The sequence below is a fragment of the Anolis sagrei genome, chromosome 3 (assembly GCF_037176765.1).
Source record: "Anolis sagrei isolate rAnoSag1 chromosome 3, rAnoSag1.mat, whole genome shotgun sequence".
Lineage (NCBI taxonomy): Eukaryota > Metazoa > Chordata > Lepidosauria > Squamata > Dactyloidae > Anolis > Anolis sagrei.
Window position 1 is genome coordinate 86,534,193 of NC_090023.1, and position 20,464 is coordinate 86,554,656.

Sequence of the window (20,464 nt, forward strand, 5' to 3'; positions counted from 1 at the left end):
TGCAAGAGATTTTATCTGCAAAATAGTTGTTAAAAGCATCACAGTGAGCTACTTAAGGTTTAACAATGGATTCGGAGGGGAGGGTAACTGGATTAAACCTCTCACCACTCTGAACAGCTCAGGTGAACATGAATCTGCAGATATAATTCTTTCTTCACTGCATGTATTGCCACCTTGTATAAGTGAAGGTGCCCTCTATACCATGTCTTGTCGCATAAAAGTTGAGTTTTTCACCATCTGTGCTCTAGTCATTGTCAACAAACAAGAGGCTGCTGGTCAAATTACCCCATTTGTAAAAGAGTAATTTTATCAGTTGCTATGAAAGAACCTATGGAAAACCAGATTTTGGCCTAGATAGGCTTTTGGTCTTATTTAGCAAGCCTTTTTACATAGGCTAATCCACTTGGTGTATGTTTAATTTTTCTCTCTCCACTCTATACAAATTGGCTAAGAATTTAGACTTTGCTCTCTAATGTAAGGGAGATTAGAAAGAAATGTAAGATTACATTCAGTGAAGATTCAATTTCTGATTCTTTTTCTCCCTTAGATATTGTAAAAAAAGCAGAAAGATAATGTGAGATGCACTATACAAGTGTAGATGTATCTGCTTCTTTACCATTAGTCCCTTGATGGCTTCTGTTCTAATGCTCGCCTAACCCAAGTTTTTGATGGACAGCCTTCTCTAGGCAAAGTCACATTTCAGCCATGTTCTTTCCATTCTGTAATAATTTGTTTAATAATCTGGGAGATGTTCATTGTTTGGTGTCTTACCACCCGATTCATAGTGTTGCACAACTTTGACCTGAACCCCATTTAATAGCTCTTTGATACTCATATGCTGTTTGGTTAGATATGCTCTACAACAAACCGGTCCTTCTTGAAACAGTAGGAAAAGAAGCAATAGGAAAGAAGATAAAAAATATATAAATATGTCAAAGTGAGCCTCATCTTGCTACATAGACTTTAAGAGTAGTTTAGTTTATGGTAGGAAAGAATATGGAGCTCTTTGGGTTCAATTCTGTTTTGTTTTTTAAACAAAACTTGTGCAAAAGAAAATATAATTCTTTTCTAGTTGTACCATCTGAACTGCCGATCAGCCCACGTTACTTTAGCTAAGCCTGTGTTTAGGCACAAAGCTTAGACAACCATCTTGTGTGACATGTTGTTTGCAACTTCTGTTTTCTGGGCTGTTTTGTTTTGATTGTATAGTCATGAATTAGGCTGATTTGGTTTGACAGCTATAAATTTAACTCGCAAAATAGCTTTGAAGAATTTTCTATTCCAACAGATGTGCTACATTTGACAAGGGCTGTGTCACTCTGTTTTGAAATTTTCTTGTGTGTGTGTCAGTTTGCAGTGATGATCTAACCCACAAGTTTAAAGGCTTCACTGTAATGAATGAAGCAGAGAGGTATGAAGCCCTCAGACACTGCCGCTATGTAGACGAAGTCATCAGAGATGCCCCATGGACCCTCACGCCAGAGTTTTTGGAAAAACATAAGGTGCCTTTCTCTTCTTCTTTGCCATGTGGGCAGGGCATGGCAGGGGAACCAGTTTAGTGATACTGACAAATTTTGCTTTGAATGTGAATTTGACATGTTTGTGAACCGCACTGTATTTCAAATCAGCCAGTTCTCTGCCTGCCCTTGCTGCACAGTTCTTTTCTGGCTCTCAGGTTGTACTCTAAGATGAAAAATAGTTTGTATTTCTCACTTGCTTGACTGTGGCAAGGACAATGGCAGGTAGGCAATTTGTCCTCTCATTTCAGATGCCAGAAATTGTGGAAAATATAGTTTATTTCATGTGGCTTCTCAGGTATCTGATATTACTTGCAAGGACAGAATCTCTCTCCCTGCCACTATCAAAAAAGACCAGCAGTTAAACTGTCAAATAAGAGGTCTGGAGGATGAGCTTTTTGGAGTGGTGGGAAGAAATATTTTGCCCCCATCACAAATCCAGTGATATTGCAGAGACTCCAAGTTTGACTCAAAACTAGGTTGGAAATTAACCAAGCTGGTGTTTTACTAAAAGTGTAAGAGAGTTGGCTGTAGCTGTTTCCAGCTTGGGGAAATGGATCAAAGGTAGTTGATATCCATCCATCCCGCTTAAAATCGAGATTTTCCTAATAAAAAGAATGATCGGAATGCAGTCAGTACAGATCAAGCTCATATAATTGAGTGAAACTTAAACATTTCTCCTCTGTTTGCATATGCATTTAAATACTTTTCTTTATCGCTACCAGTCTGACAGCAGTCCTGCCCTTTGTTATAATAGTCTGCTGTTATTCCAATATATCCTTCAAGTATGAGCTTTGTTCTTGTACTTCACAAGTGCTTATTTCATGAGAAACTTGACTCAAAACTAAACATTTCAAGATCTTATCTGCTTAAACATCAGAGTTAATTTTAAATCAATTTAAGCTGCAATCCTATACATACTTGTCTAAAACTAAATTCAGCTATACACTCTTACCTGAAAATAAAGAGCAGTAGATTAACAGTATTGTCCCTTTTCAAGGGCATATCCATGGAATATTTGTAGAATGTTTAGCACAGAACACTTTGGTGATATCTCAAAGCCACCGCTCAGTCACCAGCTGAAATCATACCCAATAATGATATGAATACTCACTCATATTTGGAGTTTTCCTGGTTTCTTAGCTGCATTGTACTGAAAATTAAGTGGTTCAGATATTACAAAAATATTTTCGTTTGAATCACTGGTTTTCATATAATACCTGTCCTGCAGTAGTAATAGGATAAATGAAGGTGTGTATGACCAACTTTAGCTCCTGGATAGGTATCCCATGTATGACTCCAAGATCTGAATCCAGTCTTCATCTCATGTCCTACTTACTAACCAGAAGAACATATTCCAGCAGTATAAAATGCCTTTATTCAATTCTTTGGTGAATATTCGTTAAATTCATAGAGCAGCTTATACAGTATATGCAAATGATAATGTAGGCTTCCAAAATAATAACTGAGAATTCTTGCTTCTTTGTTTTCCAGATTGATTTTGTAGCTCATGATGACATTCCATATTCCTCTGCTGGTTCAGATGATGTTTACAAGCACATAAAGGAGGCAGGTGGGAGCTTGTTTATAGTTCTGCTTTATCTTTTAAACTTCTAAGTATGTTATTGTCTCACTGTCACATTAGCAAGCTGTAGACAGGATGGAGGTGACAAAGAGCAGGCATTTTAGGAATGAAGTTCATTGGCTCTATCAAACACAGCCAGATTGGGTTGCTGTGAGTTTTCCGGGCTGTTGGCCATGTTCCAGAAGCATTCTCTCCTGACGTTTCATCCACATCTTGGCAGGCATCCTCAGAGGTTGAGGAGATTGCTTGTTTTGACCTATAAAGCCCTATATGGCTCTCATGCAGGTTAATTGAGGGATTACATTCTCCTTTCCACACTAACCTGCATTGTGAGATCTGCTGGGGAAGCCCTTCTCTTTGTCCCTGTATCTTCAAAAGAACATCTGGTGGGAATACAGGAAAGCGTCTTTTCAGTGGCTCCCCCAGGTTCTCCTTTCTAGAGATTGGCACCTTCACTAGTCTCTTTCTGCAAAGAGGTGAAGAGCTTTCTTTTTCAATATGCCTTTGAGGACTGGTTGTTCAGGTGAGAAAGTTCTTGCATTGTATGCTAGATTTTCAATGTATTATTCTGATGGAGGTTTTGTGTGTGTGTGTGTGTGTTTGTGTGTGTGTGTGTGTTTTTACAGTTTAGGGATATGTTACGTTTTCAGAAAACTAACTATTGTGTTTCAATCTGTTATAAGCTGTCTGAAATTATTATTATTATTATTATTATTATTATTAACCTAAATCAAATTATTAGATTGATCATGTCTTATTGAATCAATGGAAACTTGTTAAATCAATACTATTGATTAAATGGCTTACTCTTGTTGGGGTACCAATTAGATGTAGGTCTATTTGGAGCAATCCTGTATGCAATGGACCATTATAATTTGCATTACTATAGTCCTCATTCAGGAGAATCTGGTCTGCTGTGGCACCCGTCATGTAGAATAATTTCTTCATTGAAATTGGATAGGCACACAGTTTCTGACCTCTGATGAAGAGACTTTTACTTGTTTCAGCATTTTTCTGATAATTTCATAGTGTATAGTAAAGGCATAAATACATATGTAATAAAACATCACGTAGAAACAGTAAAATATCAGTTTCAACATATATGTATGTATGTATGTATATATAGATAGATATAGATATTGATATATATACTATCAATATTCCTCAGCCTGGATAAAATGAAACCCTTTCACATTCACAGATCATATCACCTCACAATGGAGCTTCTCATGGTACTTCTAAACTCTGACAATCACTGTCAAGAGAGGGCATATTTAATCCCTGTTTGTTTTTTGTTTTTTTATTTGATTATTTTTATCCTGCTTTTCTCCCATTGGTGGGACTCAAAGCAGTGAAGGTAAAATCTATACTGGACAGACTACTCCGGTGTATCTACCATGGAGCACCCTGTATCCAGCATGTATATGCAGGATCCAAGGCCAGTGTCCAGAGGTACATCTACACTGTTGAATTAAGCAGTTTGACACCACTTTAATTGACATGGCTCAATGCTATGGAATCCTCAGATTTGAAATCTAGTCAGGCACCAGCACTCTTTGTCAGCAAAGGCGAAAGACCTTGTAAAACTGCAGCTTCCATGATTTCATTGCATTAATCACCACAGTTAAAATGGTGCTAAACTGCATTAGTTCAGAAATGCAGGTGCACCCCAAAGGGCTCAACCAGTCTGGGCCTGCATTGCCCCCCACTAGGACGTTACTTTGTCATCTGTATTGCTATGGCTGCTCCCTGCCAGCCATGGAGTTCCAGATGAACACCTTGTCATCATAGTTGTGTGCTGATGTCAGACAGGGGTGCCCAAATGACTAGCAAAAAGGAGGAGGTCACGCAGATGTAGTATTCTGACATCACCGGACACAGCTGTAATGACAAGGTGCTCATAGCAAGAGCAGTAACACATGGATAAGCTACCCCCTTCTTACTGTTAGTTGCCATGGGCATCATTTTTTATGAAAACATGGGATATACATAAAATAAAGTAAAGCATCTATGACAGATAGAAATTGAAGAAATGGATACAATTTTTCTTAGCCTGAAGATAAAGTTATGCATAACTGTTAACCATGATTTTTTTCTAAAGCACTTTCTGAAGTATGCCATATTTATCTGCCCCTCTTTGAAAACTCCCAGTCAGCATGAAAATTCAGAGTAGCTAACAACAGAGGACCCCCCTCCTCCATAGGGTTAAATTAGGTGTTACAGGAAGCACCGAGCTGCCATTTCTCTTAAGTCTGTTTTCATTACCAATATAGCACCAAGTGTGACATGATGCCATTATGCTATATAATTTCCTTTCCCCCCAGTTCTGACAGCCAATTAGATGGGGGAAGGTAATGCCTAGTGTGGTGATGTCAAATCCCACTTACTATTATAATACATTAATGGAGAGAAAGTGACATGGAATGATGGCAGTTCTGTTTCTAGTAACATCTACCTCCACTCTTAATTTGATACTTTCTGAGAATCCAACTCTGCCCATATATTAACTTCTACTTTAAAGACTTGTATTATCATCACCTCCTTGGATAACCTTTAATTCTGACTAGGGCTAGATGTAGGTGTGCTCACTGAGCTATATTTTGGGTTTCAGTGTTTGTTGACTATATGGTCTGCAGAGATTTAGTGTATGTGTATGTAGGGGAGGGGGTGAGTATTTTCCTTACTTTAAAAAACGTTTTTTTGGGTAGTTTGGAACTGTATGTCCACCAGGTAGATCTGAAATATTTTTCTCAATTTGATGCCATCTGTTTTAAATAAATACATCACTTCACCTAAATTTGACAAGTTTGCACTGCAAAACAAACTAGAAAAGGCAGACCAATGATACTTCACACCTAAGATATTATTTACCTTTGCTGAATTTCTTTTAGTACATATAGAGCTCAAAGTAATGGTGAAGGAACCTTGACTATTTCATACGTTTCTCATGTGCTCATTTCTCATACCTCAGGCCAGCAACGATTCTAACTGTATACAATTTAAAGTGCCTTTATGACTTCTCTTGTTGTCCTAGTACTCAATCATAACAATAATGGGAATTGTGTGAAACCGTGAACTCTACAACCTCTTCAAGGGAGCAGAGATTCTTCCACTGTCTGTATTGGATTCAGAATTGGACCCAAGAGAACAAATTACTTTGCTGTGTAATCTCTCAGAAACCTCTTTAATTTATGTTGTTATCAAAACAATTAACAGTGTCAAAGAAGGAAGTAATTAAACTTTCCTCCTAGAGCTTAATAGAGAATACCACTTCAGGTTTGTCTCATCTGGGAATTCAGAATTACAAAGAAGCAAAATATGATCTGTTCTTGTAATTGCTCCTAAGGCTTTCATGGAAAGGGTCCAGTGTATCACTTCAGCTCACTCATCTCTGTCCAGTTCTGATACATTGTGGCTGGTGGATGATAAGTTTGTGAATCTGCTGAAGACATAAGGATTTAGGTATAGTTTTCTGAAAGGACTGGTAGAATATTGTGGAATGACTACACATACATGTATATGTGGCTTAAAAGGACCACAGACTTCACATGTTCGTGTTAGGCTGGAAAATATGTAAAATTCCAACTGCTGCCCAAGGTTGAAAGTATGCCCCATTGAATTTAAGAAAAAGCACTTCTGCATATACTCAGTATATCTTTCTGGTGTGGTAATATAAAAGCATGTGATGCCAACATGTGAAATATTGTCCTGTAAAGAAAATGTGGTAATTCTTCCAGGTTGTCTATATTCATCAGTGAGCTAGCGCCAAAATAAATTAAGTTAGAACCTTTTGAAATAAATGTGAAAAGCTATATGTAATGGTACTTTAGTTATACTCATTTCTTTAGAAACCTAGGATAATTAATTTTATGTAGACCTACCTTACTTTTTATTTATTTACTTATTTATTTACTTCATTTATCTACCGCTTTTCTTAGCCCTTAGGCACCTTTTTAATTACATGCATAATTATTTCAATGTGTGATGAATAGAGTTGAATAGAACTAACCAAAATTTAACTTAACTATTCACTATGATTAAGTTCTTTTCAAATGGGAACCTCATGCTACTAAATAATACGTTATAGTTAGAAATATTTAATACATTCATAAGCAATATGTGAGTAAAACATGATTAATGCAACAATGTGTGTGTGTGTTTGTGGTTATGAATCATGTGTGTGTGTGCTTGCTGTTAACAAAAATGCCATGAAGTAGTTTATCCAGAATCAGATGCAATGTAGACTAAAAATCAAGTACCAGAACTAGGTCATTATGAAATAAATTATTCTTACAGGAAAGTTGAGATGTCATCATGACTCACTTTGCCTTCTTTCTTTTAATCAGGTATGTTTGTACCTACACAGAGAACTGAAGGCATCTCAACGTCAGATATTATCACTAGAATTGTGCGTGATTACGATGTCTATGCCCGTCGCAACCTTCAGAGAGGATATACTGCTAAAGAGCTGAATGTCAGTTTTATTAACGTAGGTGTTTGAATCTCTTGTCATATTCTAAGCCTAAATTGGATTTCAGAAAAATTGGGAGGGAGGGGAGGAAAATAAGTCTTTGTAATGGCAGTCTCCATAGTCCAACTAACACCCTAAAAGTAGTTAAAGAGTTAATGTAGGGGAGTTTTGGACTAGGACTTAGTAAAACCAAGCTTCTAAGATATGGAAATCTACTAGGTGACCCAGGATAGTCATAGTCTCTCAGTCTTCAAAGAAACCCAAGGATAGTATTTGCATCAGAATTGAGTTGAAGGCATGTAACAACAACAAACCCACAAATGCTGAGGAAGAGGAGGCACAGAAACAATTTGCAGAGGTAATGGCAAACATCCTGTGAGTAAATATTGCCAAGAAAACTATTGGATTTGACATGAAGGCAGAAAACACCAAGAGCAGTAAGAACAACTCATCACAATAAGTTAAACTTTTCCACTGCCTCTTGTGCCTTTGAATGTCATCAATTTAAGATAACTTTATAGTGATGTGTTGTCCCCATGGTCATTCTGTGTTTTCCGTGTGCAAGTGTTGCAGCAGTCTCTGGCTGTGACACAGTTCCTACCTCTTTTTTCTAAAATAGTTTTTATTGAAATATTTCAGGTTTGTCTCATCAGTTCCTACCTCTTGACCATTGCATGCAGTGATGTTGGGCAGGGTGATGGGGTAGTCTGGGAAAGTAAGGGGAAAGGAAGGTCATTCCTCCTCTTCCACCCTTCCTTGGCATCCTGTCACCCTGCTCAATGTCCATATACATGAAAGCCAACAGATATGGCCCGTGCCACAGCTGGAGACCACCACAACACAGAGGGTCTCAATGGAAAAGGTGAAAGGGGGGGGGGGGATCACGAGATGGACAAATCTAACTTCCCCCTGTCCCAATCTAGTTCAGGCCCAGACATACTTACTACACAGATACTTTTCAAAGATGGAGGGGCTATTTTTCAATTATTGTTTGTTTTAGCTGTATCATATTATTTATCATAACATCTAATTTGAGCCTTAGTTGGGACTTCCTCATGTTTTGCAGCCTCTATGTTTTATCTTTACCAGGAAAAGAAATATCGCTTTCAGAATCAGGTAGACAAAATGAAAGAGAAAGTAAAGAATGTGGAAGAAAGATCTAAAGAGTTTGTGAACCGAGTGGAAGAAAAAAGTCATGATCTCATTCAGAAATGGGAAGAGAAGTCTAGAGAATTTATTGGCAACTTTTTAGAGCTATTCGGTCCAGACGGTGCTTGGGTATGTATTTAATTATTTATTCATACATACATATGCCAGCATTGTGTAGTAGTTTAAGTGTTTGAATAGGGCAATGAGAGACCATGGTTTGGATCCCCATTTGGCCATGGAAACCTACTAGGTGACCAGGACATGTCAAATTCTCTCATCTTGAGGAGATGGTAAAGGCAAACCCCCTCTGAACAAATTATTCCAAGAAAACCCCCTAAGGTTGTCTTTGGGTCACCATAAGTCAGAAGTTACTTGAAGGCACACGGCAGCAACATACATACACACATAGATTCATATACTGTATATAAATTATATATACATACAACTGATGAGTTATCTGTCCGGCAGTAAAAAGCAGATTTATGATTTTCTTGCTTCATTGATTGAAAAGCAGAAGCAGATTTATAGCTGATTTTTATGCCTATGGTATTGTGTGTCAGACCAAAATAGTCCCCAAGGTGCCAGTTCTTTAAAAAGACCAAGTAATATTATAACAAATCTTGGAGGCCTAAATACCATAACAACACTAGATCTTGTCTGATCTTGGTCAACCTTGGTTAATACATGGATGGGAGACCATCAAAAATACCAGGTATTGTCGCCTATATTTCAGAAGAAGGAATTGGCAAAACTACTTCTGAGTTTTCTTGAACCAAGAAAACCCTATAAAATTCATGGAGTCACCATACATTGACCGGAGACTTGAAGGTACATACACACACACATCACAAATCTTATAAATTAAAAATAGCAGAAATTTATATTTTAAAGCAAAGTGTAAATACATTTATATTAATTCAAATATTATGCAAAAAGTAAAAGTTTAAAAAGTTTTCTGACATTTATAAAATGAAGCAGTCTAATTTCCCTAGAGAAGCAATTTTACAGAAAAGGCCCTGTTCCCCAACATCTTAGTTCTATAGGATATGATAGGTCTCCAGAACAGATGTTGACTCAGGCATGGGCAAACTTTGGCTGTCCAGATGTTTTGGACGTCAGCTCCCACAATTCCTAACAGCCAGTAGGCTTGTAGAAATTGTGGGAGTTGAAGTCCAAAACACCTGGAGGGCTGAAGTTTGATGATGTTTGTGTTAACTCCATGTAGGTTCGTGCAAAGCCTATGTTCAGATATTCTTGCCCAAAATAACCCAGCTAATGAATTTTAAACAAATTGTGATTTCTTAACACTCTTCAAGTGCAGCCCCATGTCAAGTATATTGCAATACTCTCTGGAGGAGAATTACTGTGTGCAGAATGTCTTTCCGAAGTAGGAGTTAAATAGATACAGTAAGATGGGTTGGTATTGGTATAGCCCTTGCATTTTAAAATGCTGTATGCATAAGAATAAATTGATACAAAATATATTTCTGACATATTATTTTTTTCCTCTCAAGAACAGCATAAAATAGTTCCTTTGAATTTAGGAAAGCCAAATTTAGATAATATCACAGTATTTCAGCCTCTGATTGTCAATCAGTAAAATGGGACAAAGTAATAGGGTGAGAACTGTGTGGCCCTCCTCTTATGAGTGAACTGCAGGACTCAGCATTCCCCACCATTGGCTAGGACACCACAGGCCAATTACATGTGGAAGATGACTGTTTTCCCATTGCTTGGTTGGTTCATCGTTGTCTGCTCTGACTATAGTTCTCCAGAGGGTTGGGTTTGTTACTTCAAACCTTTAACTGCTGCCAGGAGTTAAATTTTGGGCGTTCTTTCTCAGAAGCAAACAGATTGGAGGAATGTTTGCCCTCCAGATAGCTTGGACTTCAGATCCTATTGGCTGCGGAGAGCTTTGCCAATTGTAACTGAAGCCCAAAACATCTGGGCAACCAAAGGTTCTCCATTCCTAACTCACTAATTTGTGTTGCTCCAAACTTCTTATAACAATGAGTTTTGTTAAGGGCAACTTGCTAAAGGCTAAAAAGTATTTTACATGCTAAAAGCTGCTATGACTTATATAAAAGCAGAAGGCTATGGTCAGTCCTGATCAGAATATTAAAACTGATATTAAGCAGATATGTGTTTCCATTTTATGGATTTAGCTACATATTTCCTTGTTATCAGAAAAGCTAGGAATTGAAAGATTTTTTTTTGTTTCTTCCGTGATGGAGAGTGGCAGCAACTGCAGGGCAAGAAACTGGAAGCAATTTTATGTGAAGGCCTTTACAGAGCCAAGTCACATAAAATTACTCACTGAAGAATGAAATCAGAGGTGGCATTGTTCTAGAGAAAAGCTCTAATGACGGTAAAGTCATGGTGTTGAGGGGAGAGAAATGAAGTCCATGTCAGTAACGGCAGGAGGTGAGCTTTTTTAAAAAATGATAACTTACTATTACAGTCAGGAGCATTATTAACATTAATTTTCCATACCAGATGTCACTTTTAGCGCTGACATCAGAAGTTGAGGAATAGTTATAGGCATGCTCATTTCTAAGATGACATGGGACCATCCATTAGTATGCTGTAATTATAATGAGTATTTGTGAAACAGTGTGTTTTGAGACCACATAGATTTTCTAGAAAAGTTAAGTTTTTGAACTACAACACCCAGAATCCCCAAACAAGCTGGACAATTTGCCAAACTGACTAGGGGATTTTGAGATTGGTAATCCAAAAAGTAATGTTTCCAAGCTCATTTATACTTTTAGGAAACCTCAAAATCAATATTTTGGAGTTGAAAGTGTTAGTTGCAGGAACATTAGCAGCCAAAAAAAAAAAAAAAAAAAAAAGAACCCTCTTCTAGAAGGGTTATCAGAATAGAAGAAATGGAAGTGAAATGAAGAGCTTAATGCTGAAATCTCATACCCCCTTTTCCTGCAAGTGAGTCTTATTGAACTCAGTAGGATTTCTTTTGAAGGGGAATGCATAGGATTGCTTTGTAATCCTTTTTTCTCCTGCTATTTCTCCACTACACATCCTCCTCCCTTGAAGGGCCATAGTTTTGATTTAGCCACCAATTTTAGTATCCACTGGGGCAGATCTCGTGCTTTGCATCTGTCGTGAATAACTTTTCAATAACTTTAAAGCATAGGTTCTTTTTATTGCAGTTTCCAATGGAGAGGATATGTCAGAACCTTTATAGAACTTTTATACTTTTACACAAAGAATGACATTAGACATATAGACATACAGATTCTATGCAACTACATTGGATTTACAAACATCTTACAGTTATATTGACTAACAAACTAAGGGGCAATTACATTTTTACTCAGCATTCACACACATGTACATGCATCCATCCTCATGCATCCATCACCATTTTTCCTGCTGTCTCCTGGAGAACATATCTTAAGCTCGATCCTTCCTCCCTTGCACCCTGCCAATGCACAGTTCAAAAACTTCCATAACTTCGAAACACCAAAATGCATCGTTTCCCTAAGCACCATGCTGAGGATCAGATCTCTATTTTCCATATTGCAGAACCTGACTCCCAGCACAAAATCCAAGACTCCAAAAGTAGTAAATAAGTGTCCTGTTTGAAATTATCTTGAGCCTTCAAATCCTGGCAGATGTTGAGACTTCTTGATTGGTGTTAGCCTTGTGTTGACTTCTTTCTTAACACTGTAAACATTTCTGTTATCATTGTCACAGTTCTTATCACAGTTTACTTTTCAGTTCTAATTAGCAACTTTTAATAACAGTCCAGCAAGCAGATAGTTAGTCATTGCAGGCCTTAATATTTTACTGGGGTTTCCAAAATTATTAACTCCACTAATTCATTCTTCCCTTCAACTCAATTGATACCTATATATCATATTAAATCTACATTCATCAAATTTTATATCATATTTTCATGATACATCCAAACCATATCATGTTCAATCCCTGGCATCTTCAAATTGGGCTGGGAAAGGTTCTTATATGAAACCCTTAAGCATTACTGTTGGTTAATGTAGCCAGTTCTGAATATGAGATGCAGCTGGCTCTATAAGAATTTTACAAAATAATACACAGCATGCCATAGATATATTATGATTTTTTTCTTGTCAAGATGAGACATACCCTTGCACTTTAAAAAAATGTTCCAATTCTGTATTATTTAACTTAGCATGGAGCCAGGTGGAACAGACAACATGGTTGAAATCAACTAATGCCTAGATGTGGGCAGTATACAGTCAGCAGGATTATGTTCTGCATCAATGTGTTGGGAATTGAAGGTGTAAGAGTAATTGCTTTCTTTGTTCTCCATCTCATCCCCCAACTTTTCTCTGCATTGCAGAAGTCTATGCAAATTGCTACAACTTATGTCCAAGAATACTCTGCAAGAGTGAAACTTGTTGAAAGCAAGGTCTATTTTGTGCTCCAAAATTGGAATAATTATAATAATTATACTATTATAGTGAATGCACATTAATTATACAGCAGGCATGCACAAATAAAATAAAAGGTTGCACCTGGGCACTTTCACCTCTCTCACACATATACGTCGTCTTTTGTTTTTATCCCATCTATGGTGAAAACATAAAACCCACCATTCATTTTGGAAACTGGCTTTTTTCTACTTTCAGTTCAGCCTTCACTCATCCAATGTTCTGTATTATCCAACTCAGTCTGTCTCCTGCCCAGATTCATTGCTGTTTCAATACATTTATTTCGAATATTTGTATCCCGCTCTTCTCAACTCCCGGGGGGGAGGGGGGGGGGACACTCAGGGCGACAATGTTTTGGTGCTAAATTCATAAATACAGTAATTATTACTACATAAAGTTACTGTGTATTGAACTGCTTTTTCTGTCAATTTGTTGTAAAACATGATGTTTTGGTGCTTAATTTGTAAAATCATAATGCAATTTGACGTTTAGTAGGCTTTTCCTTAATCCCTCATGAGCCAACATTTTCGCTTATCCAACATTGTGCCGGCCCATTTATGTTGGATAAATGAGACTCTACTGCATATGCATTCTGAAACGTGTTTTGCTGTGAACTGACTGCCTACTTCTCTACCGTTGAATCTATATCTATGCATAGCCATATTAGCGTACTCATATCCATTTTCTGTTTCTGCTTATTTTCCAGAAACAAATGTTTCAAGAAAGGAGCGGCCGAATGCTGCAAGCCTTGTCTCCCAGGCAAAGCCCGACCAGCAGCCCAACTCGGGGACGGTCCCCATCGCGGTCCCCGTCTCCCCCTTCCCCCTGGCTTTTGAGGAAAACTTCACCTCCATCGTCTCCAAAAGCAGCTTCAGCATCCATCAGTAGCATGAGCGAAGGAGACGAGGATGAGAAGTAAGGACAAGGGAGAAACAGCCATCAGAAAAAAAGAAGGGAAACACACAACGTTTACTCATTCACAAGTGAGTTGGGAGAAGAACGAATAAAAAAAAGATGCATGAGATATTTATGAAAAGGAAAAAGGGGCACATACGGAAACTGAAGAAGTAAAGATTTCAGCTACAGCACCAGTACTTGCTAATAAGGGAGTTTCCAGATTGACAACATGCGATGAAAAGATATGCAAAAAGACCCAAAACTATTATTGCTCAATATTTTTGAACACCTTCTGTGGTTGCCGCTGCTTAACCCACTCGAATAGGTACAAGGAATCTTGCATTAGAGGGGAACCACTGCTTACCTGCTAAAAAGCTGGACTTTACTAGAATGGGAGCACTCTCTGGGAGCAGCCAATGCTTTCACAATGTTTAAAAAAGAGGAGGAGGAAGAGAAACCCCAGAATCAAACTGTGCCAGTAGAACTCAAACTCTCTGTCTTTCACAATAAATGTACCTTGGATCTTTTGAGTTTGTTGAATGTTGCTTGTTGAGCAGGCTTTTTGCTAATATAAAGCAAGGCTATTTTAATGTGGACATGCTTTGCTTGATGAACTCTTAACATGTTTTCCTAGTGCCTCCAAAACGACTTTTTATTTTCACGGTTCAGAGTTTTGTTAAGAAAACTGTACTTTCACTATTGTTTCACATGTTAGACATTGTGTTCATTAACCCACAGATCAAACCTCATGTCACGTTTTGTATCCACAGAGTGGCTTTTAAATTTGTTTTCACAGACAGACTTCAAGAAAAACAAACTTTAAATTTCAAGTCTCATGTGATTATCTGAAATTCTGAACCATTCTGGAGAAATGTTTCAATTTTGTATATATACAAGGTGAACCAGGAGTATTCCTCTAAAAGCAAAAGCATTGTATTAGAACTGGTTCTTCTTCTACATTTGAAATGGGACTTGTTTTAAGAGGTACTTTCTCAGTAAATTACCTGTGCAACTTGTTTAGAAATCTGATAAAATGTGTTTGAAGACCTCTCCATTTTAGGGTCTAGGTAGCTACTTCTGCAGGGCAGAGATCCACAGCAGTAGATTCAGTCTGGGTTCCTTTTCTCCATTACAGTAGCTCATGTCACTGCAATGTCTATACCTATCATTGATATGTTAAAGTTGAACACGAACAACCCAGCTTAAAAAATAATCTCTATGTATGGAAATGATGGAAGTTGGGATGTTTTCAGAACACTATCACTTCATCACTTCAGAACTGGTCTTTTATGTATGGCATGTTAGCTAAGCAACAATGGGCATGAATTCTTTTATAGGTCCATAGTACTGTTTGGTAACTTCAAAGATCAATTGCTATTAAACTGCTAGGAGCAGGAAAGTTTCTCTTCACCTTCCTAGATTCTTCCCTTCCTGAAAAAGCAAAATTACAAAATGAATACAATAACCGAAAGGTCAGTGGTTCGAATCCAGGGAGCGGGGTGAGCTCCCGCTGTTAGCCCACCTCCTGCCAACCTAGCAGTTAGAAAACATGCAAATGTGAGTAGATCAATAGGTACTGCTTCTGCGGGAAGGTAATGGCGCTCCATGCAGTCATGCTGGCCACCTGACCTTGGAGGTGTCTACAGACAACAGCGTCTCTTTGGCTTAGAAATGGAGATGAGCACCAACCCCCCACCCCCTACCCCAGAGTCAGACACAACTGTCAAGGGGAAACTTTTACCTTTACCTTATTTTATCTGAATAGTATTGTGACCTATGAAGCTGAACATAGGCATCCAGTCATGCATGGCAGTTCTCATGTTTGACATCTTGGCTTAGAAATTGGCAAGCTTGCCCTACAAATGAATTACATGCTCCATCTCTTCAGAAAGGTTGCTACGGATAACCCTCTCCCATGTCTAGCACACATTCATGTTATTTATTATTGTAGACACTGAGCCTTCTAGACAATTTTTAAAAAAACACTGGAATTTCTAGGTTATAGTACTGGTAAATTATATTCAATAGTTAACTGCTCTAATCTGCCTAAATCTCAAATTTAGAAGTATAATGGATCTGTCGGGAGTTAAGGCTGAAATAATAATAATCTACTTGTAGCGGAGGATACAAATGTGAAACCAGTTAAATGCTAAAAGCAGAATGGGGTTGGCATTCCATAAAAATACTTACCAGATGTGAGAATTGTAAACATGTCCATGTGTAGCTATTTATCTCAGGGCACTGATGGTACTATCTGTGATTTGGGAACTCATTCCCTTCATCTGCAGAATCAGATATTGATAGGTTTCTTTAAACCAGTGGTTCTCAACCTATGGGTTTGGCCTTCAACTCCCAGAAACCCTAACAGCTGGTAAAGTGGCTGGGATTTCTAGGAGTTGTAGGCCAAAACACTTGGGGACCCACAGGTTGAGAACCACCAAGATATATGGGTGCTTTTCCCCCAACAGTGTCAAAAGCAGGCATTGACATGTTTAGCAAATATTTGCATTTTAGTGCCTATAAGCAATTGCAATTTAATTTAATATATGTACTGTCTATGGGGTTGTTGGCAGAAATAGAGCCAGAGTACTGGTACTAAAACCATTGATGCTTCTTTTTCTTTTGTATTTAACAATTAAGTAAGCCTTTAAAAATAATTACCCATTCTAGCTCGCTGTGTCTAGTCCGTTCTTCCAAGGACCCTGAAGTTTCAAAATTTCAAAAGCATATCCTCCATTGGTCAGGAAAGCACCTCAAGTTAGGTAACCTCTTCTCACTAAACCTGCAGAAGGCATCACAAATTTAGCTCAGGTTAGCTGCAGTAAAGAGCTATTCTGAGCCAAGTCTTATGTATATTACACTTCCTTCTCCTTAATAATTAACTGAGGCCAATATCTAATGGTCCCAACCAGGATACAGCCATTGAAACAACAGGAACTTAGTGAGACAGCCATTGAATCAGTGAGTCTACTCCAGTTGACATTAGTACTCTCTACATAGATTTAGCCCTAGATTGGCCCTAGACTCACAAAAATTATGTCTTTCCTCAAGGAAGGGTTCTGCAACACAATTAAAAGGCCGTGTTATAGTTTTTAAACAATGTTCTGTCCTTGTTTCTTGTCCATTGGATTTTTTGGGGGGGCTTATAGAAGTGGTTCTCAACCAGTGGGTCCCCAGATGTTTGGGCCTACAACTCTCAGAAATCCCAGCCAGTTTACCAGCTGTTATGATTTCTGGGAATTGAAGGCCAAAACATCTAGGGACCCACAGGTTGAGAACCACTGGTTTATAGCATTTAGTAGCATACATGACTTGTCAACAAATGTTGTCCCAAGAAAACAAAGACAGTTTTTGTCCTATCCTCTTGAGACAAATCCAAGCTGCTTCTGAAATAACAAATTAACTACATCACCACATATAGAGCATTTTCATTATTAGTAATGCATTAGAGAAAAGTAGAATTAAAATCTGCTGTTGATCAAGCCTCCGCTGTGTTTTAATCACATTGCTAGATAGATTATTGTTTGTCTTTCATATTTGCGCAAAACTCTATCAGATCATGGAGGTATCTGACAATTCTTCATTGGTGCTATTCAGCAAGAGGAAATACTGTACTTATTTTAGCAGGAAAAGCTAAAGTAATTAAATTTCAAGGAAAGAATAAAACCAAGGCAGAAACACCGCCATTTGATTCTTTGTGTGTGTATGTGTATCTTTTAAAATGTAGGCCAAGATTCTGAATTGGCTTTATGAAGCACAAAGCCACCTTTCTGCCATGTTTGCAGCCAAGCTATCAGCTCCCAGGAGTTGCCTGCCTCCATAACCACTTAGTGGCCAGAAGAGGCACCCAAGGAGTTTCTAGCTGATTTTCTGCAGTTGAAAACACAAAGATGCTGACATTTTCTTGTATCTATGGTATACTTCACCCAAAGATCCAGGAGTAAAATATTTTATCTGATCTCGATCTGGACTTTTCCTGCCTTCCTCCAGCCACTAATTGGCCACTTTGGCCACCAACCAGGAAATCATCATCATGCAAGAGGTAATTTTGGGGAAATGGAAATCTCCATAACCTTTTTGGAGATTTTATGATCTTTGGAAAGGCATGAACTTGTTAGAAGTCATAGCCTTTTGAAAAATGATGCCATAACCTCTTGGTAAAAAGCATGACCAGTTAGAGTCATTGCCTTTTGGGAAAATGGCATTCACCAGAATTCAGATATAGATATAGATATAGACAGCAGAGTTTCAGAAGTGCTCTTTTTAGTTGCCCCAAAACATTACTTTGCCTTAAAATGAGTTTAAAGCATGCTCTCAAGAGCCAAAATTAGCAGACTTCTTTCAAAGTAACATAGTTGGTTTACTCACCAACTTCATGTATTCAGCATACAAGTACTTTGCTTATCAATCCAGTTACAAATAGAATTTGAAGTAGTTGGGGGTGTTTTGAATGCGATTTTCCTGCTTCTTGGCAGGGAGTTGGACTGGATGGCCCATGAGGTCTCTTCCAACTCTACGATTCTATGATTCTAGTTTATCTGAGTAGATAACACAGGGCATCTTTCTTAGAATCAATAGTCCAAAGCATCTCTCTGTTCTGAGAATCTAATATGAGTCTCTGTCTAGCCTGAAAGTCCAATGGAGTCTAGTGGCTTCTGTACAGCATACTGAAGTCCAAAACAAACTGAACTCTTTCTAAAATGGAGTCCAAGTCCTGAACCACCCCAGATCTGATCCCATGGTCTGCAGTCCCTTCCACAACAAAGAGTTATGGTCAAATTGCATACCAATACACACATATACAATACAGTAAGAAATTATATACATAACAACTAGTGGAGACTTGAAGAAGGTTACTATTTTCAACATTAATAAATACTACCTTCTACCATATCCTTAAATCAATGCATACATGCTACCATGAGTGGACCTAGTTTATGTTATCAATAAGTCTAACTGTGATTTGCCCAATAGCAGAGATGTACATGTACATAATGTCTGGAAAACAAAAGATACACAGGAGTTTCTGTTGCCATAGCACAAACTAATGTGCAGTTATACAGAGTGTACAGATGACCGTTCAGATACATCGGAAGTGTTTTCAAAAAATAAACAAATGTACAGGCCCTGAAGAAAATAACAATACTGACTGATTGGGTTCCAGACTAGTTACGTCTATATGTGAAAGTTAAGTATGTATAATGAAAAGTTGATTCCTTTTGTTCCATTTATCCTGGTCTCACATTGGGACGACTTTGCATGACTCATACATATATTGGACCAAGGCAAGATAATCAAGCTTCCTACTCAATATATAGAAAGGAAATGGCTACAAGGAGGATCAGGTCATTTGCACAACCTGCAACTTTATCTGACTTTTCAATTAAATGCACGAATTAGGTAGCTGTGCCTTTTGAAGATGTGATTGGTGTATTCATAATTAAATGGAGAGGGAAGTACTGGTACCTGCTTTTCTAGACAGCCCCTCTGCAGCTTTCTCCCTCTTCATTCTTCAGTTCCAACCTTCAGTTCCAAAAACCTCAGTCATAATAGCTAATGGTAAAGAATTCTGGGAGTTGTAGTTATGCGTTACAAGACTCACAGGTTGTGAACCACTACCCTAGGGTATGTGGGTATGAATGAACTGCCCCAGAGGGATCACATCATTACCTTTTTCTGTTGCTTCTTTCTCAATCCTCAAAGGAGTAAGAGAGGTTTATTTGCAAGTTTGCAGAGATGTAAAATCAGATCTAACCAATGTTAAGGTGTTATAGATTCTTAATCGGCCAGAGCAATCTTCTATCGATTGATAAAATCAGATCATGAGTTTACTGAACTCACAAATTGGTGTTTACACCAAAAATGGGAAAGTTAAGAGGAAGAGATATTGGCTCTCTAACCTATCACATGTCTTGACTTACAGCTATCAATACTTTCAAGATCTATGACCAATTGTTAAGGGGCAAGAGAGTGGGTTTGCCTCTTTTGCTGTCAAACCAATAATATTTATGATACTAAGAATTAATGTGTTTGAGGTATAAACCCAAATTTAACCCCTAATCTCCCTTTCAAGAAATATGTGACCATGGCCACACAACTATTAATTGCATTGTGGATTAAGTATTTTCTAGTGATTTTGAGCTGTGGTGTTGGAGGAAAGTGCTGAGAGTGCCTTGGACTGCGAGAAGATCCAACCAGTCCATCCTCCAGGAAATAAAGCCCAACTGCTCACTGGAGGGAAAGATACTAGAGACAAAGTTGAAGTACTTTGGCCACATCATGAGGAGACAAGAAAGCCTAGAGAAGACAATTATGCTGGGGAAAGTGGAAGGCAAAAGGAAGAGGGCCCGACCAAGGGCAAGATGGATGGATGGCATCCTTGAAGTGACTGGACTGACCTTGAGGGAGC

The 20,464-nt window shown here is 38.1% G+C and overlaps 1 protein-coding gene across 2 annotated transcripts in view; it reads left to right on the top strand.

The window, feature by feature from the left end:
- The window catches only part of PCYT1B (phosphate cytidylyltransferase 1B, choline), a 48,217-nt gene extending 30,471 nt beyond the window's left edge, over positions 1 to 17,746 (top strand). For both annotated transcript variants that reach the window (XM_060770122.2, XM_060770121.2), the window contains exons 4-8: positions 1,351 to 1,502; positions 3,012 to 3,090; positions 7,449 to 7,591; positions 8,663 to 8,851; positions 13,865 to 17,746. In XM_060770122.2, coding sequence (XP_060626105.1) covers positions 1,351 to 1,502; positions 3,012 to 3,090; positions 7,449 to 7,591; positions 8,663 to 8,851; positions 13,865 to 14,077 — 776 coding nt within the window. In that variant the 3' untranslated portion in view covers positions 14,078 to 17,746. The remainder of the gene's footprint in view (positions 1 to 1,350; positions 1,503 to 3,011; positions 3,091 to 7,448; positions 7,592 to 8,662; positions 8,852 to 13,864) is intronic.
- The last annotated feature ends 2,718 nt before the right edge of the window (positions 17,747 to 20,464 follow it).